We start from the raw sequence: 27,064 nt of genomic DNA, 5'->3' as shown, positions 1-27,064 counted from the left end.
AATGTTTTGCAATCCAAGAAACCCAAATGATCTTTATCTATTACTCACCCATAACCGATCAGGTCTGCACCCGGAATGAAAGCAAATATGCGTTCACTTGCACACACGCTTTTTGTTCGGCCACAGTCTCTCTCGTCAGAGTTGTCCCCACAGTCGTTTTGCTTGTTGCACTGCAGAGTAGCATTTATACATCTTCCTAGCAAGTTGGTGGCGATAAAGCAAGGTGGTGATTATGCACATCTTTAAAAAGTATACTTATTAACTGGATTATAAAATCAATAGATTGTGTAGGCTTAATAATAAACCTAAGGTGTAAATATGCTGTGTTGTTGTGAAGATGTTGATGAAGATAATTACCACTATCACAGGTGAACTTGTTTTTACAGTTGACAGGCTCAATCCCACATTCCTTAGAGGGATGACAGGGTCTTTCCTCCGTAAGAGATGGACTACACTCTTCCCCACCAAACTGAGCCGGCCTCAAAACAGACCTGATTCTGAACTACATCACACACAATACACACTTACTAAGGCAGTGTATTACATTTAAGCAAATTTTCACTAGCAAGAATGCTTTCGCTGCCAAATATTAGCATCCCTGCTGAACAATAGAAAAAAGAACAAACAATAGAAACCATCACAGATTTGTAATAGTTTTACTAGTTATAATGAAAACTGTAATGGTGCCTATCGGCCTCTCTCTCTTGGTGGCTTGTTAAAACCACTAAACCCTAATGGAATATGTCTCAAAACACACCACAGGAAACCATTTTTTAATGGTCACTTTCAATGGTTTAAAAGTTGATGGTTTGTAATGATATTTGTAGTGGAAACCAATAGAAGTTCTGTGATGGTTTCTATTTTTTCTCTTTCAGCAAGGATATTAGAACAACGCCACATGTTTATATTCGGAAAAACAGCATAGTTGTGAGAATGTAATACTGCTTTTATGCAATAGTTAATATCCGGAAACATCATTTTATACATACCGCTAGTTATTAACTTCGAACAATTTAATGAACGTGTTTTGAATCACTACCTACTGGAGTGTCAATGTAACCTGCAGAAAAAGTCATTATAAAATCTATGGGGCACTTCACGTCAGGGATGATAATGATAATTATAAAATTCAGCGAAATAACAAGAAATAGTTCGCCCAAAAATAAAAATTCTGTCATTAATTACTCACCCGCATGCCTCCGTACTCTCGTGAACGCGCAGCAGAGACCAGTGTTGCCAAGTCCGCGTTTTTCCTGCATATCCGCGGGATATGAAACGACCCCGATAACGTTATATTTATCCCCTGGAATGTGAACTGTCTGTACCCCTCCAAAAAGCGTGTATTTTACCCCCCGGAACGCGATTTTTACTGGGAGACCCCCCTCAAAATGCCATTGGGCTAGTTTTGAGTAGCGATTGGGCAGGTTTTGTTGTGAAAACCTGGCATCCCTGAAGGAGACTGATGGAAGAGAAGGCAATTGTTGAGTAAAGTCGTTGTTTTTGTTTTCTTTACGCACAAAAAAATATTCTCGTAGCTTCATAACTTTACGGTTGAACCACTAATTTCACATGGACTATTTTAACGATGTCCTTACTACTTTTCTGTGCCGTTTGAACGTTTCAGTTGCTGTCCTAGGGTCAGAAAGCTCTCGGATTTCATCAAAAAATATCTTTTTTTTTTTTGTTCCTACGATGAACGAACGTCTTAAGGGTGAGTAATTAATGACAGAAGTTTCATTTTTGGGTGAACAGTTAAGTCCACACCACAACTACCTTGGTTTTATTATAGTAAAGTTGTAGTAACCATTTTTTTTTGGTGTATTAACTATAAGCACAGTTTTACTACAAATACCATGGTTAATCTAGTCTATGGTTAGCGTAGAAAAACCATGGCTAATTATCTATGGTTTAACTATAGTAATGTTTTTTTGGTTTTATTTGTAGTAAAACAATTGTTAATTTTCGTAAGGGTAAGGATAATGGCACACAGGAATGATGTTGAATAACTTCCAGAATATTTTTTTTTCTAACTAATGAACAATGAAGTTATAGTTTTTAATGAACAGATATTTTTTTTATCAACTGTTAACTCTCATACTGACAGCATCCATTCACTTTTTGGGTATATTATTTTAATGCACAGACTTGACAGTCTGACAGGAACAGGAAAACACTGACAAACACTGAAAAGTCATTGCAGACTAATTTGATTCAATGATGCAATATTTTGTATAAAAATCTCTTAATTTTAATAGCTGTGTGCTTTACTTACAGATTTTTTGGCACACGGTGAGCACCCTGACCAGGGTCCAAACTCAGTCAGCTGACAGTGTATGGGACAGGCCTCAACATTACACGCTCTGGTCTCCCGTGTCTGACACAGCTGGAAACAATTGTTTTTGTTCCAGTGATCATCATAGCTCACAGCCCTGCAACAACAAATGTAAATATTACAATAATGGACTTTACACAACAGAAATATGTTCAATAAATGTTACCTTGTTCGTGTTTGGATACCAGAAGCACAGGTTTTGGTGCAAGAGGACCATGAACTCCACGGGTAGTGGTCACAGAAACATCCCATAATGGGGGTAAACGAAGCCAGGGTGCAGAGTAAGACAAGGGGAATGGTAGCATGATCCATTGAGAAGAAAGCCTGTTGAAACTTGATAGCTTAACAGAAAGTAGAAAGAAGTAGGAGATAAGTCGGTATATGGATCAGTTGTAACACATTAAGTAAAACAAAGAAAGTTTACATACACCTTCCAGAATCTTCAAAATGTACATTATTTTAGCAAAATAAGAGGGATCATACAAAATGCATGTTATTTTTTATTTAGCACTACTGACATGAATAAGATATTTCACATAAAATACATTTACATATAGTCCACAAAAGAAAATAATAGTTGAATTTATAAAAGTGATCCTATTCAAAAGTCCCTTGTTTGTCCTGAACAGTTAAACTGTTCGCTGATCTTCAGAAAAATCCTTCAGGTCCCACAGATTCTTTGTTTTTTCAGCATTTTTGAGAATTTGAACCCTTTCCAGTAATGACAGTGTGAAAAGTTGGATCTCAAAAATCATACAGAGGACAACTGAGGGACTCATATGCAACTTTTACAGAAGGTTCAAACACTCACTAAAGTTTCAGAAGGAAACACAATACATTAAGAACCTTGAATGTGAAGATCAGAGTAAATTTAACTTATTTTGTCTTCTTGGGAACATGTAAGTATCTTCTGTACCGTCTGAAGGGCAGTACTAAATGAAAAAAATGGACATTTAGACAAAATAAGAAAACACATCCTTATTCAGTTCAAAAGTTTACACCCCTGGCTCTTAATGCATTGTGTTTTTTTTTCTTTTGGAGCATCAGCGAACATTTGAACCTTCTGTAATAATTGCATATGAGTCCCTCAGTTGTCTTCAGTGTGAAAAGATGGATCTCAAAATCATGCTGTACACAAAAATGCTGAACAAAAAAAAAAAAGAATCCGTGGGACCTGAAGGATTTTTCTGAAGAACAGCAGGCAGTTTAACTGCTCAGGACAAACAAGGGCCTCATGAACAACGATCACTAAACAAAAACAACAACAACAACAACAAAAAACAGCTGTGGATCATTCAGGTAACAACACAGTATTAAGAATCAAGTGTATGTAAACTTTTGAACAGGGTCATTTTTTATAAATTCAGCTATTATTTTCTCTTGAGGACTATATGTAAACATCTCTTATGTGAAATTTCTTATTCAGGTCAGTAATAAATAACATGCATTTTGTATGATCCTTCTTATTTTGATAAAATAATTAACATTTTGCAAATATTAAGAAGTTAAATTTAATTAAAACAAGGCTTACCACAGAGAATTTCTTGAGAAGAGTTGTAGAAACCTAATAAAACCAGAGCTTGATGAGTAGTACTTCAATTTCGGACTCCTCTAAAAGCATGTAAGCACACTATCATGCGTAGTTTTAGTTTCTGTGTCCGGGTGCAATATGAATAAACATCAAAATCAGAGAGACACAATCAGCTAGCCTGGAAAAGTAACTCTTATTCTGACCTGGATGAATTGTCTTCCCTCTCAACTCTCTTTACAGAATTTGTCCGCCCCCTTTGCTTCCAGTAAACCCCTGCAGCTGGAAGTCTTCACTTTGACATTTGGCTCCTGCTTTAGACCATGGGAATGTGGACAGGGAGTACATGGATAACATGTTATTACAGGTCAAAGTTATTGCCTTTCTTTTTTGTGCTTTATCTTGTTTTTCATAATCACTTTGGTCGTTATTTTAAACATGCAAAAACCTGAGGCTGCAATAAAACAAACAATTACAGTAAAAAAACAACAACTTTATTATCATTATAAAATGACGTATAGCTTATATGAGCTGTGACTATGCATACTTTATAGACACCCGACATAAAGAGCAAAAATCATGCTGCGAACTCTCAATAAACTGATATTCATTCTCACACAACCTGAATGGATAAATGAAAAATAAATCTTTAAAATCAATTGTAATAAATACAATGTTTTATTTACAATTATTTGTATTATGTACATAGTGAATTTTATTGTGTTATATTTGTTTCAAGCTTAGAATGAAATAGCAATGGCTTTAGTGCAGAGCGCTCTTGTGCCCTTAAAATGACTAATATATATATTTTTTACAACATTTCCCCTTTATGGAAGACTAAATCAAAAAGCATTGCACAGTGACTAAATTTATATAAAAGAAAACAACCAAGAAGCAAGAAGATCCAGAAATCCTATAACTAAACGTGCTCTTTCACTGACAAAATCTAAAAAGAAAATCAGAGACAGATGTTATTATTTTACTTCATTCTCTTGCTTTTTTTTATACAATCATATGGTTTCACAACACATGACAAAGAGTGAACTTCTCGGTAACTAAAAATAGACAATTGGTTTTGCTTAAAAACTCAATAGGCAGGGTTTTGAGTCGAGGGGATTCTGTCCAACAAGGGATTAAGTAGTTTTGACACTGTCCCAGGGACAAGTTACATTAGCGAAACAGTTCCAGAGACACGAAGGAGACGAGTGAAGCATAAATTGATCAATGATCAGAAAAGAAGACTTGAGAGTATTGAAGGTTCAGCCAGACACAAGGCAACAAAGCCCGGAGAATCGCCTCTTCCTCTGCCTCACCAGTGGATAAGGAGTCAGATTTAGCAGACTGCTGTCATCTACACACATAAAAGCGCAGCATTAAAAACGCATAATATTAGAAGGTATAAAAAATCTTTTACAGTATCAGAAGACTTACCTTGATTTTTCAGTGGCAAAGGCATTGTCTCCCTGAGTTTGCTTAGAAGGTTTCTCATTTCTCGCATATCACTAGAAGAAATTTCACAACACTTGATGTTAACTGTGATTAGAGCAAACAGGATTTATAGCGCAAGTACTTAAAGACCTCAAGCATTGTATATAGAATAGCATTTAAAAAGTTTGGAGTAAGATTTTTTAAAAATGACATCAACAAGGCAGTTTTTATTTGATTAAAAATACAGTAAAAACAGGAATATTATGATATATTACTGCAATTTGCAACGGTTTTGTTAAAATATTTGAATTTATTCCTGTGATGTGATGCAAAGCTACTCCAGTTTTCAGTGTCTTACGATCATTCAAAAATCATTCTAATACGCTGATTTGGTAACTTAGTTGTGCTGCTTTATATGTTGGTGGAAACCACTGAATATTTTTTCAGGATTTTTTGATAAATTAGGGTTTCTGCAGGATTTTCAAATCTTATTTAATGCCTTTTAATGCCCTTTTTAATGCCATTTCTAACATTTTTAATGCCATACGCAACCAATAACTTAACACGGCTGTGTATGAATGCGTGAATATTATAATGCATTTTTTTCATGCGGTCTTACAATGAGGCAACAATGAACATACATTAGAAATGGATCAGGAGACAGCTTAAAATGTCAGCGTTTATTTGCAGAGTTCAAAATTTCAAATATCAATTCTGAACAGAAAAATTTCAGAAACTTTGAACTCTTAACTCTTAAAACTGGCCGCTCTTAAAAAGTCTGTGTCACACAATTTTGGACCGACCAGAAGCAATTACCAAACTGCTTCCGTGTTTATCATACTTCGCGACAGTGAATCAAAGTTATTAACTATACAGGCTACATTCAAGATAAATTGGTAATATTTGTTTCTTCAACACTATCTAAAGTTTTAATGCCTGTATAAAACAATTTAATGCTTTTTAATGCCATTTAAGGCCTTAATTTTCGCAAAATCAATTTAATAACTTTTAATGCTTTTTAATGCCCCGCGGAAACCCTGTTATTTGAAATAGAAATCTTCCAAAACATTATAATTGCCTTTACTGTAATTTCTGATCAATTGAATGCATTCACGATGAATAAAAGTATACGTTTTGTTAAAAAAAAACAAAAAAAAAAAACATACTGACCCTAAAAATTTATAGGAGTAGTGTATACATGTGTAAAGATATACATATTTAGCAAAGAAAATCTAATGTATTAAAAATGTATTGTTACTGCAATTGAAAAAAATCAAATGTATTATTTAATAATATTACTTAAAAATGTACAATTTAATGCATCCTTGATGAATAAAAGTATACATTTTGTAAAAAATAAAAACATTAATTTCAAATAGAATTTTTCTAAAAAAAAAAACAAGTGAATGCTCAAAGGAGCTGTTTTATGTATTTGTGTCATCCCTGCCACCTTCAAACTGACAGTAGTATTTCACCATGCAGTATATTAGTGTGTTGTTCTTCAGGATTTTTTGATAAATTTATTTGAAATAGAAATCCTCTATAAGTTTTTAACAATTTAATGCATCCTTGATTAAAAAAAATGTTTTATAAAGTAAAAAAAAATTTGAATGTATTGTTCTTACAATTTTTAATTTTTAATGTATTGTTCTTTAGGATTTTTTGATACATTTATTTCAAATAGAATTTTTCTATAACATTATAAATGGCTTTACTACCATTTTTGATCAATTTAATGCACCCTTGATTAATAAAAATATAAATTTTGGTTTTGTAAAAAAAAAACATATTTTGAAAAAAATTAAAAATGTATTGTTCTTACAATTTAAAAAAAATCTAATGTATTGTTTTTCAGGATTTATTATACATTTATTTGAAACAAAATTCTATAACATTATAAATGGGTTTACTGTGATTTTTGAGCAGTTTAATGCATCCTTGATGAATAAAATAAGAAATTTTGTTTTTGTGAAAAAAAAATAGTAATCAACTCACCCTAAACATTTGAATGGTAGTGTATATATTGAAATTTAAATGTATTGTTCTTAAAATTTTTAGATACATTTATTTCACAGAAATCTTCTATAACATTACAAATGGCTTTATTGTAATTTATAATCAATTTAATGCACCCTTGATAAATAAAAGTATACATTTTGTTTAAAAACAAACAAACAAACATTTGAACGGTAGTGCACACATGTATAAAGATATACATATTTATCAAAATAATTCAAATGAATTGTTCTTTAAAATATTCAATGTATTAACAATGTCTTTACAGTAATTTTTGATCAATTTAATGCATCCCTGATGAATAAAAGTATATATTTTGTAAATAAAAAGTACTGACCCCAAACATTTTAACGGTAGTGTATAAATGTATAAAGATATAAATATTTAGCAAAAAGAATTTAAATGTATTGTTCTTACATTTATAATTAATGATTATAAATCAGTAGTTTTATATCGGGCCATTGATTTTTATTTGATTATGTATTGCGATTCACTCATTTCTTTTAGAGATTAACAGTTAAGAGTCTTCCTTTTTCTTTTTTCTCAGATTTTCAAATACTTTTTGCTTCAAAGTTTGTCATGTTGTGATTCATCTCAGAGCTGGTCGGTTGTTTCATATCCCTATGGAGTAAATTAATTTGAAAAATACTTCCAGAACCAACACTGCTGAAAAAATGTAAGCTCTCTTTCCTAATCCATTCATCCTGTTTGTCATACCTCTCTATGTTCTCAATGTCTGTGCACACCACCCAGGATTCGTTCGGAAAATCTACAGGTGACGACGATCGATCTTCCAGCATGGGCACATCAGAGCTTTCGTCGACCCTGCAGTCCATGTTTTGCTCAGGACACACATCGTTTCCTGAAGTGAGTGACACAAAATTCAAAGTTACGCTTTGTTTTGCTTAGAGAAAAAACAAGTGAATGCTCAAAGGGGCCGTTTTATGTATTGTGTCATCCCCGCCACCTTCAGACTGACAGTAGTATTTCACCATGCAGTACATTAGCTTTATGTACTCATGTCTGCTTATGTAAAGAATCTGCTGTCCTCTGCTGGCTGTCATTGACACAACACCTTTCCTATGGAGCTGCAGAACACCCAACAGACACATAGATTTGAGCATCTCTGTAATGTACATCTCCAGGCAGCACTGAAGCTGGATGAACAATCTGCATATTTCTGGGTGGATTTCACCATCCTCTGGCCTAGAGAGAAAAACAGAAACCATATTATATGGCATATCACAGCCACGTCATCAAATCCACATGGATGTTCGTCGAACATACAGGCTTACCCAGAGATGGCGATGAGGTTTTGATAGGCGACCTGGGCTACGGCGCATCCTTTGACGCGTGTCTTGTGCATCTGTGCCCTTAAAGAAGGACAGTCGATTGTATTCTCCCCTATGGAGATGACCTGCTCACGATGGAGAGCCACAAGAGTGTTGAACTCCTGAACGGTCTGAAAATTGAGACAAATTCTGCTCAGTCTATTTTTAGAAAGTCAGTGTGTATAGATTAAGCTACAAGCCGTGTAGCTGGTTTGGTTGGTAAACCATCTTGGAACAGGACCAAACCAGATACCAGCTAGTCAAGCTCTCATGATAGCTGGTTGGACTAACTAGAAATGTTCCAAAACACAGCTAGGGGCTTAAACTGGATTTTCCAGCAAGGTAAACACAAGTTTGGCTGCCATTATCTAGATGCCACATAGCAACACATGGGATTGTGGGGAGGAATGTAATTTTTAAACAGTGGTGCAATATAAAAGCACAAATAGCAAAAGATAAACATAATAAAACCAATTATTTATCATAAAAGCAATTCACAAACATAGAACCAATATTTCTTCATATTTCAATAGATAACATCCAGTACACGGTGTTTTATAGTATCAATACTGATAGGCTATACAGATTTAATAGTAATTTTAATGTGTAGACACTAAAAAAACCTTATCCAAAAATAGCATCCACAGACCAGTGACAGCGGTTATCCTGCAGCACGCTTACCGTTCTACAGTCATCCATCGCCCGCTGAGCTCTCCGTGCGCTCTCGGTGCTCTCCCGGCGCTCTGGATCCCTCACAGAAGACTTGCCGATTTGAAAAATGTTGGCTGCGGATCTGGGGCGGTTCTTTCGCCCGTTCGGTGCAGAACACATGCATACGCATCCACGAATAAAACCACCTCACTTAGAAAATATCCTTAATCCGTCTGTCCTCGATGAGAGGGTGAGGTCGATCCTTGAATGCGGGCTGTTTCGATGATTAGAACGATGTGACGGAGCCGAGCGAGCGTCCGCGACGCTTCCTCTGCATCTCCCGCACCAACAGGCGAGTCACCTTCACCCCTGTCGAGGGCCGAGCGCCGCTGGAACTTCACAGCTGCGGGCTTCACGATGCCTGAAAAGACGGGTTCGTCGAAGAAACAGTTGCTTAGTGTGAGGAAAAAGAAAAAAATACGATTTTATTTGTAAGCGGCGCCTTAAACATACTAAATCAATAAGTCAAAAATCTCTTTTAAACGTTAATTTTAGAATGAGAGAACGTTGTCACACAAAAACTTACATGCAACATTCTGGGAACGTTAGTTAAAGGCTAACCCCCCCAAAAAATGTTTCAAAACGGTTGGTGTTCGTTCCAAAACATTCTGGAATTGCTTGCTGGATGTTCTCCCTTGGGATTAAGCTGAACAGAAAAACACATTCCCAAAATTCCCAAACGGGATTTGGCTGTCATTATAGGCCATTGCCAATTGTTATAATGAATTGAAACGACAAAAATGTTCTCAAACATTTTACTGTGTAAAAGAAGCCATTAAATCTATTGTACAACAGATTAGAGGAAGAAACCTGGGTTCTACCATTAGACAAGCATCTAAACGTACATCTAAATGCTCCAAGTAGAGGCATCATATTAAACTAAGCATTATATCCTGACTTATTGCTTTTTCTCTTTTCTACTGCATTATAATACTGTTTACAGGTCAAGATGCTTTAAGGTAATTGCTTAACGTGATATCTATAGATTGCACAAACCCTGTAAGACCTAAACCACAAACAAACACACACACATGATTCCCACAGGAAGAAAAACACCATAATGATATTTCATCATATTTGAAGCTACACTGAAATAAAAGTATGAGGCACTTGATGAGATGTCCACCGTCAACAACTTTCATTGTCCAAACAATGTGAGATCTAATCCTTTATACATCAGAGAAGGAGGAAGTAGCAGAGGCCACAGAAGATGATGAACGCCATCACCCAGTGCAGAGAGTAAATAGAGATGATCACAAAGTCAATGTCAAACGGCCAGCCCCACATGTCCCCTAGATCCAACGCATCCAGGCCAAATGCTCTGTGAGGAAACTGCCAGCGACTGGCTGGGCCTCCATGTCTCTGAAATCCTAAAAATAACAAACAACAATGAGATTAATGTGTTTCTGTAAACTTTTAACACCTTGAAGACATACTTAAATTTAAATGACATATGACAAACCCCAAAAGATCCGGAAACGCTTTGGACAGTTGGGCAGAGGCCATTTGGAATAGTTGGTCTTCTGAAAGGTCTCATGTCTTGACCGATACACTTTTGGGAAGCAAGTCTTTGTGGTTTGACTGAGCTCTGAAACAAAAGGTCCATCAGGTGGTTAGATAAAGTTCTTCCAAGCAATATGAGGGATTTATCTGTTCGACTCACCTTCCTGAAAGAGCACATGGGATATGAGGGTCCTACAGAGGGGACACGGGGTATTGCTTGGCCTGTTCTTAGCCAGAGTTCTCAAACAGGGCTCACAGAACACATGACTGCAAGGATGGCACTTGTAAGGGCTGTAATATACGTCTAAACACACGGCACATGTGTATCCCTCCCTCTCTTCATCATCGCTGCCTGTTAGGTCCCACTTCAAAGCCTGATAAGTAAAAGTAATGCATAAAATATGAATAAAGAACTAAACTAAACTAAAAAACAAGACATTCAGTTCCTTCTTCATGTAAAAGCTGTGGCATATTGGTTATCAAAACAAGAATTATTTAATAAAATGAAAACAGCTGCAAGAGCCAACCCTGTAAGACATATGTTCGTCTTCAGACTCAAATTAAGATATTTTTTATATTTACTACTTTAACAATGTCCTTACTAACTTTCTAGTTCAGTTGCTGTCTATGCAGGGTCAGAAAGTTCTTGGATTTCATCAAAAATATCCCAATTGAAGATAAATCTGAAGGTCGTATGGGTTTTGATTAGTCGCTTTTGCACCAGAAGAACCTTTTCATAGTTCCTAGTACTATTGGTGGAAGTTCCCGCTTTTTGGCATGTTCGCACCCCAGGAACTAGGAACGTAATTAGTTCTAGGAACTCTGTTTGGGGGAACTAAATTAGCTCCTACTTCAGAGTAGGGTCTAAAACAGTTCTATAGGAACTACCAGTGACGCAAGTATACACTAATTGGCTAAAATACTAAAATACTCCACAAACGTGGAAAACAGCGTTAATAACGGCATTTAGTTACCTGTTGTCTGCAGCATTGTGATACAGCATTGAGTCTTGGTGATACAGTTGAGGTCAAAAGTTTACATACACCTTGCAGAATCTGCAAAATGTTAATTATTTTACCAAAATAAGAGAGATCATACAAAATGCAATTTACTTTTTTTATTTATAACTGACCTGAATAAGATATTTCACATAATAGACATTATAGTCCACAATTTGTAATTTATAAAAATGACCCTGTTCAAAACTTTACATACACTTAAATCATCTTTTTTTCGGCATTTTTGTGTATTTGAACACTTTCCAACAATGACTGTATGATTTTGAGATCCATCTTTTCACACTGAGGACAACTGAGGGACTCATAGGCAACTATTACAGAAGGTTCAAACGCTCACTGATTCTTCAGAAGGAAACATGATGAATTAATAGCCGGGGTGTAAACTATTGAACAGAATGAAGATGTGTACATTTCCTTATTTTGCCTAAATATCATGTTTTTTTTTACTTAGTACTGCCCCACAGAAGATACTTACATGTTCCCCATAAGACAAAATAAATGAAATTTACCCTGATCTTCAAATTCAAAAAGGTTACACCCCCAGCTCTTGAGGCATTGTGTTTTCTTCTGAGGCATCAGTAAGTATTTGAATCTTCTGTAATAGATGCTTATGAATCCCTCAGCTGTCCTCAGTGTAAAAAGATGAATCTCAAAATGTACAGTCATTGTTGGAAAGGGTTCAAATACGCAAATGCTGAAAAACCAAATAATCTGTGGGACCTGAAGGATTTTTCTGAAGAACAGCAGGCAGTTAAACTGTTCAGGACAAACAAGAGACTCATGTACAACTATCACTAAAGCTGTGGATCATTCGGATAACAACACACAGTATTAAGAATCAAGTGTATGTAAACTTTTGAACAGGGTCATTTTTATAAATTCAACTATTATTTTCTCTTGTGGACTATATGTAAATGGATTTTATGTGCAATATCTTATTCAGGTCAGTACTAAATAAAAAATAACATGCATTTTGTATGATCCCTCTTATTTTGGTCAAATAATTAACAGTTTGAAGATTCCGCAAGGTGTATGTAAACTTTTGACCTTAACTGTATGTAACACTGCAAATTGTCAATAGTGTGTTTACATCTCTGTTACATCTCTGCATCTCTGTTATCCCAAAACCCACAACACACAACAAAAACAGCTCCAATCACGGCGTCCTCTATTCCTGGTTGTTGACTTTTGTAAATGCTGTGGATAAAGACGTCACTGACGGCCAATTCAGAGCTCCTACCACCGGAGCAAATGCAACCAGGAAAATGGCCCAAGGGAGAAAATGGTTCTCTAGGAACCAGCATTCTTAGAACTATGCGGTGCAAAAGTGCCTATTAATGACAGAAATCTCATTTTTGGGTGAACTATCTCTTTACGCTCCTCAAGATTCTTGCAGCAGCCTATTATGTGGATTCATCCCTGTCCTGATCCACAGATCTATTATTGACATTTTGCCAGAACTCTTTTCAGTACAACACTCCTCATTTAATAGCTCACATATTTTTCTTGCTTATCTGACACCTTACAGATTAAACAAACTAGAGCTGTGTACCATTCAGAACTGAGGAAATAAACAGGATGCAGAATTGTAATTCATAATTAGGGATAATTAATCAAAATTAGTTTTTGTTTTGGCAGAAAACTAATCTTGGACTATAAAGTATGTGTGACTATTTTGAATGTCTTTGATTGCAATTCAGTAAATTGAACACCCTGAGGGGGAGCCAATTGATTTAATTGAATTTAACAAGGCCAATTCTTAAATTCTGAATATTGTCCAGCCTTTCTTGGTAAATTAGAACAAAGTGATTTAGACTTTGGCACCACCCACGACTTTAAAACATCTCACCAGATCTTTTGCCTCTTGCTGCCTCTGAATCCAACGCTCTTTCTTCCTTTGCTTCCTTTTTAGGCTCTTCAGGCGGTTTTTCTCTCTCTTGGAAAGCTTTGACTCTAGGTTGGGTGAGTTGTTTCTTAATGGCTCCTCCGTCACTCTGAGTCTGACCCCTTCTGGATTCACAGCTCTGTCCAGAGAGCTTCTACTCTGGGAAGCAGAACCCGCTTGCTGTTGCTCTAAGCTCTCCTGATAATCAGACAGCTGTGGTTGCAATTCAGAAGGTAAAGAAACATCTGTGCCTCTCTCAACAGTCTCAAGAATCTGTGGTCCTTCACTTGACTCAACCTCAACTTCAGTTTCAGATGAAGCCACATGGGACACAGTAAAGGGCAAGTTGAGGGTTGCGGAAGGAGACGAGGATGAGCTTATTGTCCGAGGGAGAGATTCCACCTCATTCTTCCCCCTCATGGTATGTTCTCTAGTCCTTCCTAGTCTTGTCAAAAGAACTGGAGGTTTTAGATCCTGATCAACACGACTCTTACTGAGATGCACAGCTGTATCATGTCCACAGGAGCATTTGGAGCAATTTATAAAATTAAAGCCTCCTAAGCGAGCTCCACAGTACTGGCAGTTTAATTTCCCCACTGTCCAACTGGCCTGCAAGAAATGAACATTTTATCAGAATAGATCAACTACAGATATCAATAGCCAAAGTTACATCAATTAAAAATAAGAAACAGAAACTCCATACCTGATCAACATTTGCCAAAATCCAATCTGGCAAAGATTCGACATTCAAATGCCACACATTGCATGTGGCTGCAGCCTCCCCTGATGTTACTACCTGTAGAATATATGTTATCCATGATTATCATTCATTTTACATAAATGAAGATCTTAACATTTTCTAATGTGTTTTCAAATTAGTGGCACTGAACGCAAACAATGCCACCGAACTGAATGAAACTCGCATATTTTATTTAATGTTGCTGCTGAAAATGATCAATTATTGTCATGTTTGGGGCTGTACTAATAATTTGGACAAGAACATTTGGAGTACTATAGACTGCCAAAAGTTATAACAAATAAAAGAGAAGAGTGCAAAACACTGTCTGAAGAACAAAAGTTGTTTGTGGTTTGCCAAACTGAACCAGGATTTCCAAGACAACATTCGTGTTTGTTCTTAATATTTTTGGTCAGGTAGGTGAAATATTTGGCTAATATCTTAAAGGAACACTCCACTTTTTTTGGAAATAGGCTCATTCTCCAACTCCCCCCTGAGTTAATAAGTTGAGTTTTACCGTTTTGAAATCCATTCAGCCGTTCTCCTGTTCTGGCGATATCACTTTTAGCATAGCTTAGCATAGATCATTGAATCCTATTAGACCAATAGCATCACGTTCAAAAATGACCAACGAGTTTCCATATTTGTCCTATTTAAAACTTGACTCTTCTGTAGTTATATCGTGTACTAAGACCGGTGGAAATGCAAAGCTGCGAGTTTCTAGGCTGATAAGATTAGGAACTACACTTCCATTCCGGCGTAATAGTCAAGGAAGTTTGCTGCCGTAATATGGCCGAAGCAGGCGGAGTATTATCAGAAATGAGTTCCCAGCTAGTTTAGCATTTACACATGTGCTGCGTGGTATTACTGCTCCTGCTTCAGCCTTATTACGGCAGCAAACTTCCTTGACTATTACGCCGGAATGGAAGTGTAGTTCCTAATCTTATCAGCCTATAAAATTGAAGCTTTGCATTTCCACCGGTCTTAGTACGCGATATAACTACAGAAGAGTCAAGTTTTAAATAGGACAAATATGGAAACTCGTTGGTCATTTTTGAACGTGATGCTATTGGTCTAATAGGACTCAATGATCTATGCTAAGCTATGCTAAAAGTGATATCGCCAGAACAGGAGAACGGCTGAATGGATTTCAAAACGGTAAAACTCAACTTATTAACTCGAGGGGAGTTGGAGAATGAGCCTATTTCCAAAAAAAGTGGAGTGTTCCTTTAATTAATACTGCTTGTATGTATCTTTACCACCTATTAATTATAGTTTGTCAAAATATTCTGCCCTTTTCATGCTTACTAAGTCCTTCTCTATATGATTTAGCAGCTTCAACACATTTTTTTCACAGTTTAAACAGCATAAAGTAGTAGAACAACATATTCAGTAGTACATAAACCATGCAATCCATGCTGTTGTTTACATTTGAGTATCACCAGTATGGCTGTGCATCCAGATAACTGACCAAATTGTGACATAAGTGCAAATCCTCTATAAGTTTTAGATCATAATTTACCCACCTTAAGAAGGCTGGTTGAGTCTATCAGACATCTGCGACACTTTCTGCAGCGAAGGTTTGTTGGATCTTCTAGTGTCTCTGATTGTTCTTGTTCTTCAGTCTGTTTGAAATGTGCATTAGTAAACCATTTTTTATTCCTATACACAAATCCTCTAGTAGATTAGTGCCACAAACAATATAATACATGCATAAATAGTTGATTGTTCTTATGTACTGTCCTTGGTTGTCATCACTTTATGGCTTTTTTGCACATTAGCAAACTTTATGCTTGAGCATAAAATAGGCCAGTACAATCTCGTACCCACAAATAACTTCAAAATTAGTACAGCACAACAGTATTTGCTGTGTTTAGCGTTGCTATCTAACCTCGCACTAAATTTGACGTCTAGTTTGGATGTGCAGTTCTCTAAATAAAAAATCTACAGTGATATTTCCTGTTCTGGTCGGTGTTTTCCAGTCATTGTTATGTAAATACTTCCTGTTTGTCTCAGTTAAACATTTTTTTCACGTATGTGCCAAAAATATACCATACCACTAAAGAAGTAGCCATTTCCCTCGACTCGGATTTCTGAAGAGCACCTCAACTTGTTTGGCTAAAAGGCTAAAAACAACAGTCTGGCTCTGTACTGCTCGGAGTACAGTTGCCTTCGCTACGGAAGCCGCAGAGGGACAAAACGAATCAGGCGTAAATACGGTAAGTACACAATAATTCGCTTGTTTCATTCATAAAGTTGATCTCATTCATTTATTCGATCGACTAAGCTCGCCTTACATGAACAAAATAATGAAGAGAAACCCAAGAACATAGAAAGCGTTTTAAGCTATTTTAAACACAATACTAAATGATTGTGGTTTATTTGTGGTGTAAATATATAAAAAAGTCAGCAATGACAGACAGTGTTTTGTCGATTAAATGAGCTGAAGCGGCGATGTGAGTTCTTTAGCTCCACTTTTTTGGCTATTGAATTGTTTGAACACTAATTTGTGTGACCCTGGACCACAAAACCATTCTTAAGTAGCACGGGTAAACTTGTAGCAATTGCCAAAAATACATTGTATGGGTCAAAAATGATGGATTTTTCTTTTATTCCAAAAATCATTAGGATATTGATTAAAGATCATGTTCCATAAAGATATTTTGTGAATTTCCTACCATAAATATATCAAAACTTATTTTTTGATTAGTAATACGGATTGCTAGAACTTCACTTTGACAACTTTATAGGCGATTTTCTCAATATTTTTATTTTTTTGCACCCTCAGGTTCCAGATTTTCAGTCTTAACAAATCATACATCACTGGAAAGCTTATTCGGCTCAATTTCAAATTTTTAAAAAAAAATCTCTTGACTGGTTTTGTGTTCCAGGGTCACATTTTTGAATGTTTAATACATGTTAAGCCTCAATCATGGAGTCTAGACCTCTTGGTATAGGGAAAGTATGTGGTGGTGGTCTGGATGAAGGAGATGTGTTTGGCCCAAACGTTTCGTTTCCTCAGCAGCAGACGCGCTACAGCAGGTGGCAGCAGCAGCAATACAATTTCCTGCTCGACGGGTGTCTCTGAGTGCGCTGCCGAGCTGATCGAAAACACGGGCTATAGACTCCAGCTATAGGCTGAAGGAAAAAGTTGATTTCCAAAGAAAAAGTTCAAGCTTTTGGAAACTCTGGAAGTTGTATACCTTCTTTGCAAGTTTTGTTCAAGCCATCACCTGTTGGAACTGCTTCGGTAGTTTGTTTTATAGCAGATGATGATGATGATGATGGATGGATCTCACTTGAAGATATTCTGGAAAAACGCGTGTGCATATTCTATGCCGAGCCCACCCGATACACCTGCGTAGGTAACTGACGTCTGGAGTCACTGCTGATATAAATGGAGCCGCGTCGTCACAAGTCGTCAGTAACAATGTTGATGGTTGGCATCGCCGTCAAGTGTATGAGCTCTTCTGAATGAGCTTTCGCAAATTTTACGCTCTACACGACATGGAAGAAAACAACGACACGTTCTTATCATTTCAGAACGACAGTGGTTTAGATCAGCAAATCGACAATGTGACTTTACCTGTGAAGGTTCCTCTGAGTTATCAGATCTCCACGTCTTTGCTGATCGGCGCGCTCATTCTATGTTCCATATTTGGAAACGCGTGTGTTGTGGCGGCTATTGCTTTGGAAAGATCCCTGCAGAATGTTGCAAACTACCTGATCGGATCTCTTGCGGTGACGGACCTCATGGTGTCGGTGCTTGTGTTGCCTATGGCGGCTCTTTACCAAGTTTTAGACAAGTGGACACTTGGACAGGTAACTTGTGATATTTTTATTTCCTTAGACATTCTGTGTTGCACATCTTCAATTCTCCACCTGTGCGCTATAGCTTTGGATAGATACTGGGCGATCACCGACCCGATAGACTACATGAAGAAAAGGACATTAAAACGCGCTGCTCTTTTAATCACGGTTACTTGGTTTGTCGGCTTTTCGATATCAATTCCACCCATGTTGATCATGAAATCTCAACCCAAGAGTAAAGCAGAAGACATGGCCAATCCTGAAGCGTGCATGATAAGCCACGACCCGTGGTACACTATTTATTCCACCTTTTGCGCGTTTTACATCCCTCTGATTCTCATGCTGGTCTTGTACGGACGCATATTCAAAGCGGCAAGGTTTCGCATTCGCAAAACCGTTCGAAAGCCTGAGAAAAAGAGGGTGAAGTGTTTGACTGTGTCACCTGCGCTTTTTAAGCGGGCGAACGGAGAGCTGGGCAAAAACTGGAAAAGCGCAGTCGAACCCAAGCCCGCTGCGTGCGTAAACGGCGCGGTTAAGCACGCCGAGGACGGCGAGTCTCTGGAGATCATCGAGGTTCACAGCAATTCCAAAAACAACCTGCCTCTGCCCAACACGCCAAACTCTGTCCCTCTGTTCGAGAACAAACACGAGAAGAACACCGAGGCGAAGAGGAAGCTCGCCTTGGCGCGGGAGCGCAAGACAGTGAAGACTCTGGGCATTATAATGGGCACTTTCATTGTGTGTTGGCTGCCATTCTTCATCAAAGCAGTCGTTTTGCCTTTTTGTCCGTCTTGTGATATGCCTCTGTGGCTCATCGATGTCATTAATTGGCTCGGGTATTCAAACTCGCTTTTGAATCCCATCATTTACGCATACTTCAATAAAGACTTTCAGAGCGCCTTTAAGAAAATCATTAAATGCCATTTTTGCAGACCATAAACTCTTTTCAGTTTGAACTGTCAGAAACACCAGTTTAACCTATATTAAAACTATAGTGGTGTATTTTAACAGCACTGGAACTTGCTCTTTAGTACCACTATAAATATACATATTTGATTTTATAAACAGTATCAGATGTATATGCTATGACACCAGGTTACATAATGTGTACTGAAAATGTTTATTTCATGTCCATGACAAACAAAAATCATGTCCATGATGTAAAAATAAAAAGTCCCACTATATATGTTTACCTTGTGTCCTTGTGATTGTATTTTTTATTTAAATAATCACATGCACAGATTAAAAGTTATAAATACTCATGTTTAACAATGAAAAGATGATGAAGCTAATTGAATTGAATAATTCAAAATAATTTTATTGATGAATATATTGTAATGTTGTCTAACAAATTAAATAAATACTAGCAAGAAAATAAAATTCGAAGGACCATTTTATGAATCGTCACCTTGGAAGATTTGACGCCTGTGAGGATATTAATATTGACTTGGATGGAGGGAGGCATGAGTATCTATTACATAAGTACAGTCGAACCAAATTTTATTCAAGCACCTTCAACATTTCTCACATTATCACAGTTTATTCACTATATTTTTAGAAAATGGTAATAAAATATGACAATAACTCAAGAGTTAAACTGTGTCAGAACAAATTCATCTTGATAACGTCAGATAACTTTGATGGAAAGGTATGTAACAAAACATGATCAGGTCAAAGTGACCAAAATTTTGGTCCATCAAATTTATTGGAATGAATAAATTTGGGTATTATATGTCACAGTTTACTTTATTTTGCCATCCTCACTTACATAAATCAACTACAGTGTTGTGCACACACCAATAAAAACATATATGGTGTCTGAATCATTTTTGGTTTGACTATATGTATATAATAAATGTAAACCTATTTGATGCTATTCAAAGTGCATGATCGATATTTAAGCATTTGTGTAAATACGGCAGCTGTTAATTTCTCAAGAGACAGGTATATATTTATTGATGAGTCTTTCGCAGTCCATCATTTAAATGCGTCTTTATACTTTAGGCACTTTAAAACGCATTAATCCTGACTCGCACCTTCATCCCCCATGGAAATCCTGCATGAAACAATGGATACAAAGGAGCAATGGAGAGGCCAAAAGATCCTCTTAACAAATCCCTTCATAAAAGAATGTTTTCGCAGCAAGATGCTCCAGCGCACATATCTCCCTGATAGAAATCTCAAGGCTTTTACATGATCAGAAATGTGCCGGTGCAAATTGTTCCAATGAATTATATTAACAGGTCCCCCCGGCTGCCGCTGTTTATGTCAATTGATGAATTCTTGCAGAAACAAAATTGTTGGTTTGTTCCATGAGTGCTGAAAATGAAAATGTAAAAAAGTCAATAAAACAGATAACTGTGCTACATTATGACTTGTGTGTTGTGTCCCATTAAAGCAAGAAATCTATGGAACAATTGTTTGCTTCTCTTTTTTTTTTTGACCTGGAGGATTGCACCAGGATCGTATAGTCTGAAAAGTTGCTACAGCAGCCCTGCCGTCCAGTTGTGTTTGAATCACTAAAAGCCACTCAACAGAGCAGACACAGTGATGCTGGTCACCATAGCGACACTCAGATGTTTCAAACTCTGGGTCTGAGGTGCAATTATCTGATCAAAGGCCTAGGACAATACACAGAGCCCACGTGCACACCCACAGCTGGCATGATTTAGCGACCTGAGGATCCACAGCTATTTATTAACAATGAGAAACCTCCAGAACCCTGCCGAGAAACCTCTGCTGAGCGCTCGACAAACAGTGGCGAGGTCCGTAATTGTCTATTTTGGGTTGCAGCTCTGCAAGAAAAGCTTGAGAGCTTACTAACAAATATACAGCAGAGACAGTTTGAAACTATGACAGAATTGTGCTATAATAAGCCTACAAATACAACTCATTATACACTAAAACTTTAAAAAGACAGACATTTAGATTTTTGCAAAGGATGTTTTCTTTGTTTTGGAGGGATGAGCATTGTTAAATTATACCATATTTATTGCATCAAAATTTGTTGATTCTTTACTATATACTTCATGCAACAATACATATTACTATTATAGTTTTTATTAATAACCAGTGCTATAGATGATAATTTCGCCTAGTGCTCTTATGTTGTTAGCGTGAAATTTAAAGGGTTAGTTCACCCATTATTTACTCATCCTCCAGACATCCTGTGTATATGACTTCCTACTTTCAGACGAATCCAATCTGAGTTATATTAAAAATTGTTCTAGCTCTCAAAAGCTTTATATAGACAGTGAGTGGAATAAAGGTCTCCTGTAGCGAATCGATGCATTTTGTACGAAAAATATCTATATTTAATACATAATAATCACTTTAATCGTACATGGAAGCAGTTCAGGTGTATGACGTAGGATGTATGCGTTGCACATACAACAGTAAGTTTCGTGAAAACCAACGTTTGTTTACAGGAGCAAAGGAAGCAAAGTTTCCTTACTTTAGCAAAGGAAAACCAGTCTCCTCTTGGCTTATATCAAAATCCTCAGAAATTTTCTTTACACATCCTTGTTTCGCAACAGAGTTGTCCTACGTCATCCTCCCAGAACAGCTTTTGTGTATAAAAGTTAGCGCAAGCTAGATTAAAGTGATTATTACGTTTGGATATTTTTCTATTTCGCTACACTGTAAAAAGTTTTCACCAGATTCAACTTAAAAACCTAAGTTCAGCAGCTGACTTAAGTTTTTAAGTTAAATAAGCTTAAAACTCCAAGTCATTTTAACTTATTACAATAAAAATGAGTTGATTTAGCTTGTGAGTTTAAATGACTTAAGTTGATTTAACTCAAAATCTTAAGGCACCTGTTTTGGACTGTTGAAGAGAAACACCCACTTACTGCCATTATAAAGCTTGGGAGAGCCAGAACAATATTTAATATAACTCTGATTTGATTTGTCTGAAAGAAGAAATTTTCATTTTTTTTTTCAAACTACTATACTGAATGAAATAGCATAGACATCTTCATGGCTAGTGTTTACATATTTAATTTCATTCTGTAACCTACTTCTACAGATCTGTGTAACCTACTATCTACCTTATTCTTCAATGCCGAAGTAAGCCTATGGGTGAGACTTCCAGTTTATTAGCCGCTATAGGGAAATAACGAGAAGAATAACAAAGTGCAGTAAACTGTAAAACTGTTTGCATTACAAACCAATGTGTTCCTAATTAAGATAATACATTAAAACAATATAGTAGGACACACGTATTTGCAATATCACGCAGCAAAACGAGTGGTTTTGTACAGCTAAAAATAGCTGGATGCAGGTGAGACCGGAAGCCAGACCTAGCCTATAAAATTTACAAATGGCAGTGCCCACTCTTACAAGAATAAATATAGAGGATAGAAGTTAAATGCTACTGTTTTAAGAACGTTTCTGACAGATTGTATTGTGATGTTTTTTGCGTTTGCCCTATAGTAATGGGCACTTTCGAAACACTGCTTCATGAAGCTTCAAAACTCATCAATTGAATCAATTGGTTCAAAACAGTGGTTCGGAGTGTGTATTAAAATCAGGTGTTTTCAGTAAACAAGGCTTCATTATGTCAACGTTTCAAAAATTCAGTGGTTTACAGTTGGGTGGCGATCTGTGTAAACCGGTGAATCATGCAGATCGCCCCCCAGCGGCAAACCATTGAACCATTGTCTATGATTTTTACCTGATCTCGGATCAGTTTCGTCAATTTGTAGACATTTTAAACCGTAATTAAAAGGGTTACATTTGTGTAATTAAAAGGGTTAGAAGTAGTCAATAGTCTTTCACTGGCCTCTACATACAAGGTCTCCATGAAACAAAAACAAACAAAAGAAGAATTTGCCCTGCAAATTAATATAAAATATTTTAAAAGTCACATATTATACAGACACTTCATACTTAATGGTATTTTATTATTTTTACTGTATTTAATGTACTATACTTTTAATAAAACATTTGCAATTGGTTTTTAAAAGCTGTTTTAAGCGTCTTTTAGCCCGAGTTTTTGTTGCATTTACACATTTTATACCAACAGGCATTACTAGCGTGTGGAGTTTTGAGCGATTCAAAACAGTGAATCATTTTGTGAAGCAAATGGTTCAGTTGATTCAAAGCTTCGAAAAGGTTTGTTTCTCCCATTGCTATTACCTTACCGAATGTAGTATCCGGTCTGGGGGCATTTTTGATCACTTTATTAACTTTCTGAAGTGTCAAATTAAGTGGAAAAGACAAGTCCAAGAGGATTATAAAATATAGATCTGGCAACACGGAGGCTGCGCCTGCGCCCTCACGGTTTTCTCATGGAATTGGGATACTTTGGCGTGGGTTGTTTTTCATGTCTGCGTGTTGAAGCGATCTCCAATAATGTAATATTTAGTCCCTGGAATGCATATTTTACCAGGGTAATTGTACTTTTCCCCCTGAACACGATTTTTACCGAGAGACCCCCCTCGAAACGTGACTGGGCTATTTTTGAGTAGCAATTGGGCGGGTTTTGTTGTGAAAACCTGGCAACCCTGCTCACTCACACCTCTTCCACGATCCGCCATCAATCGGCCATTTTGGCGGCACAGAACGTAAACAATGCCACTGAACCGAACTGAACTCACAAATTTTGCTGATCATTGCTGCTCAAAATGGTCAATTATCGTCATGTTTTGGGCTGTACTAATTGGTCCGACTGGGAAAATCCTTTGGAGTACTATAGACTGGCAAGTGTTATAACAAATCAAGGAGAAGAGTGCAAAAAACTGAGGAACAAAAGGCAAACCAGGATTTCCAGGGCAAGAATCCTAACAACATTTGTGTTTGTTCTTTTTTCAAGTCCAGTAGGTGAAATATTAGGCTAATATCTTTATATCTTTATAACTTATTAACTTTAGTTTGTCAAAATATTGTGCCCTTTCTTGCTTTTCTATATGATTTAGCAGCTTCCACACTTTTTTTTTCTGAGATTTAGACAGCATAAATTAGCAGAACAACTTATTCAGCAGTACACTAGGCTTCAGCCCTCAGAATTCTAGCTGAAATATGATTAACAAAATATTTGAATTATGGTGGGCTAAATATAGCCTACTATTAATCACATACTTGTCAGTATAATATTGACACTGAAATGAAAAATATTATGTAATATTCAGTTTGAAACCATTTTCACTTATACATTGCTTGCAAATACAACAAAGATTAATGGAGTATTTTTTACATGAAAGTACTGTTTAATTCAAGTTTAACTGAGTTGTCTTTTTTCTGCAATTTCTGACAATTGTTTCTTTGTACAAAAATATGACAAGTAACATACTGATATTAAACATGAAATTTATAGTAAAAAATAATCTATTATATTTACAGTTTAAAAAATATATATATATTTTACACTTGTATGCAATCATACGAAATGGCAGGAACTGCAGGTGTTCATTAAATAACTGAAAACAGTTATTCAGCTTAAAAAAGTGTGACAACCAGACCACTTCAGGTGAAATTTCATAATCAGGCTTTCTATCATCTCTGGTTATTAATTTTGAAATCTAATTCTGAATATTTCGCAGTCTTTCAACCAAGAATAATCAGAGGCAGATGCACTGTCAAAAAAAGAGATTCTGGAAAGTCCAACGTAATCCAGCCAGCTGAACGCTAATTCTCGAGTGGCCGTCTTCACAGCGGGCAAGATACAAAGGTTTAAACTCAAGAATGCAGCTCAGCCATACGTACTTCACAGGGGAATTGGTACATCCAAAAAACATCCTTCTTAGTTCTTGTGCACACTAGCAACAATTGTCAAACAGACCTAATATAAAACAACAAAAACGTGATTCTGTGGTTCACAATTACAGCTGGAGTGTATGTCAATGAAAGCCTTCCCAGAGGTGGCAGGTGCTAGTATTCCGACTTCAGTTAGAGGACATATGAAAGGCAAGATTTCCAAAACACTTCATTCAAAATCAGAAAAGGTGAATGCTATGAAAAAGAAACAGACTGTATTCTACAAAATTGAATGTTCAGTGCTATTTTAGGTTTGGGCTTTTTGCCATTTTTAATGAAAGAGACAGTTGAGAGGAGACAGGAAATGAAGGCAAGGGAAAGTGGGATCGGTGCGTGATACTAGAATCAAAGTCACGTCTGCTGCATAGGAGCCACTGTTCTTTTTTGTGTGTGTCTGGAACATTAACTACAAGGCCACGGCTCAAAACATGCAGTATATTTTTGCAGACATTCTAATAAAACAAAAGAACAACTTTCTTTCATTATATACACAGGCAGACTTCCAGCAATAAAACAGGACAATAAAGCAGACCAGCTAGTGCTTTGAGCATCAATACATTAACTGTGACTGAATAATTCAGTCATATTGTAGTAGCTGTGAGTAGCATACAATGTCTTAATCATTGATTTAAATACATCAGATGTTACGGAAAATATGATTTGGACTAGTTATATTCAAGGTTGATCTGTACTGAGTGAAATATAAAATCCATGGCAAGTTTTCAGTTCAAAAACAAAGTCGTGAACTTTTGCTCCCCAATTATCATATTCCTCCCGCAGCTATTTCACAATGCTATATTATACATTCTGAGAAAGGGAAGTGGTAGAGAGTCATCAATTATTCAGATATACTTTGTGGCCTTAGAATGTTTATACATGACCAACATATGCATTTCAGAGAAGACAAAAGACACAGCTGCAATGTGCTGAAATTTACACAGCTACTGCAACTCAAAGCAAGTATTTACTGTGATCACACAAGTTTACATGATATCTATAAATATACCACATAAAAATTAAAATACAATAAATATATGTATACTCTACCAGTCAAAAGTTTTTGAACAGTAAGATTTTTAATGTTTCTGAAGAAGTCTCTTCTGCTTAATAAGCCTGCATTCATTTGATCCAAAGTACAGCAAAAACAGTGCAATTCTGAAATATGTTTACTATTTAATATAGCAGTTTTCTACTTGAATATATTTTAAAATGTCATTTATTCCTGTGATCAAAGCTAAATTTTTGGAAATCCTTCAGAAATCCTTCTAATATGCTGTCCGAGAAAATTTTTCTTTTTATTACCAGTATTTACAACAGTTAAGTATTTTTTTTCCAGGATTCTTTGATGAATAGAAAGATCCAAAGATCAGCATTTATCTGAAATAAAAAAGTTTTTATAACATTATACACTATACCATTTTTATGATTTTTTTATACTGAGAAATTATAGAAATTAATACTTTTGTTTTGAGATGCTTTAAATTGATCAAAAGGGATGATAAAGACATTTATAATGTTACAAAAGATTTCTATTTCAGATAAATGCTGTTCTGAACTTTCTACTCTTCAAAGAAACCGGCAAAAAATTCTACTCAGCTGTTTTCAACATAATAATAGTAATACATGTTTTTGAGCAGAAAATCAGAATATTAGAATGATTTCTGAAGGATCATGTGACTGGAGTAATGATGCTAAAATTCAGCCGTGAAATCACAGGAATAAATTACATTTTTTAAGACATTCAAATAGAAAACGGTTATTTAAAACAAAACAAAAAATCACAATTTTACTGTTTTTGCTGTACTTTGAATCAAATAAATGCAGGCTTGTTGAGCAGAAGAGACTTCTTTAAAAACATTAAAAATCTTACTGTTCACAAACTTTTATGCATTATTTTTAGGTCACTAATTAAATAAGTAAATACAAGGCAGAATTTATTTGATCAAAAATACAGTAAAATATTAATACAGTGAAATGTCATTACGATTTAAAATAGCTATTTCAATATA

General features: G+C 36.1%; 4 protein-coding genes across 4 annotated transcripts in view; 1 reads left to right on the top strand and 3 right to left on the bottom strand.

Moving 5' to 3' along the window:
* Window positions 1-4,077, bottom strand: part of c6.2 (complement component 6, duplicate 2) — an 11,093-nt gene extending 7,016 nt beyond the window's left edge. Inside the window, exons 1-5 of the mRNA XM_073824009.1 lie at window positions 3,864-4,077; window positions 2,499-2,673; window positions 2,273-2,429; window positions 358-502; window positions 56-196 (exon numbers count right to left, since the gene is read on the bottom strand). Of these exons, the coding sequence (XP_073680110.1) occupies window positions 56-196; window positions 358-502; window positions 2,273-2,429; window positions 2,499-2,644 (589 nt within the window). The 5' untranslated portion in view covers window positions 2,645-2,673; window positions 3,864-4,077. The remainder of the gene's footprint in view (window positions 1-55; window positions 197-357; window positions 503-2,272; window positions 2,430-2,498; window positions 2,674-3,863) is intronic.
* A 255-nt stretch (window positions 4,078-4,332) lies between these two features.
* On the bottom strand, window positions 4,333-9,749 carry rgs7bpb (regulator of G protein signaling 7 binding protein b). The gene is made up of 6 exons (XM_073824546.1): window positions 9,317-9,749; window positions 8,600-8,766; window positions 8,380-8,510; window positions 8,022-8,166; window positions 5,292-5,362; window positions 4,333-5,211 (listed from the first exon to the last, which is right to left on the bottom strand). The coding sequence occupies exons 1-6, from the start codon at window positions 9,464-9,466 to the stop codon at window positions 5,120-5,122; spliced, it is 756 nt and encodes a 251-aa protein (XP_073680647.1). The 5' UTR covers window positions 9,467-9,749; the 3' UTR covers window positions 4,333-5,119.
* Window positions 9,750-10,089: 340 nt separating this feature from the next.
* On the bottom strand, window positions 10,090-16,662 carry rnf180b (ring finger protein 180b). The gene is made up of 7 exons (XM_073824545.1): window positions 16,547-16,662; window positions 16,016-16,114; window positions 14,457-14,549; window positions 13,718-14,362; window positions 11,010-11,223; window positions 10,809-10,934; window positions 10,090-10,716 (listed from the first exon to the last, which is right to left on the bottom strand). Exons 1-7 carry the CDS (start codon window positions 16,562-16,564, stop codon window positions 10,523-10,525), a joined length of 1,389 nt encoding a protein of 462 aa, XP_073680646.1. The 5' UTR covers window positions 16,565-16,662; the 3' UTR covers window positions 10,090-10,522.
* Window positions 16,663-17,934: 1,272 nt separating this feature from the next.
* Window positions 17,935-19,467, top strand: htr1ab (5-hydroxytryptamine (serotonin) receptor 1A b). Its single transcript, XM_073824867.1, has one exon. It carries the CDS (start codon window positions 17,964-17,966, stop codon window positions 19,236-19,238), a length of 1,275 nt encoding a protein of 424 aa, XP_073680968.1. The 5' UTR covers window positions 17,935-17,963; the 3' UTR covers window positions 19,239-19,467.
* The last annotated feature ends 7,597 nt before the right edge of the window (window positions 19,468-27,064 follow it).

This window comes from Garra rufa, chromosome 19 (assembly GCF_049309525.1).
Source record: "Garra rufa chromosome 19, GarRuf1.0, whole genome shotgun sequence".
NCBI classification, from domain to species: Eukaryota; Metazoa; Chordata; class Actinopteri; order Cypriniformes; family Cyprinidae; genus Garra; species Garra rufa.
Note: the sequence above shows the minus strand (reverse complement) of the source record. Positions and strands in the feature narration are given on the sequence as shown.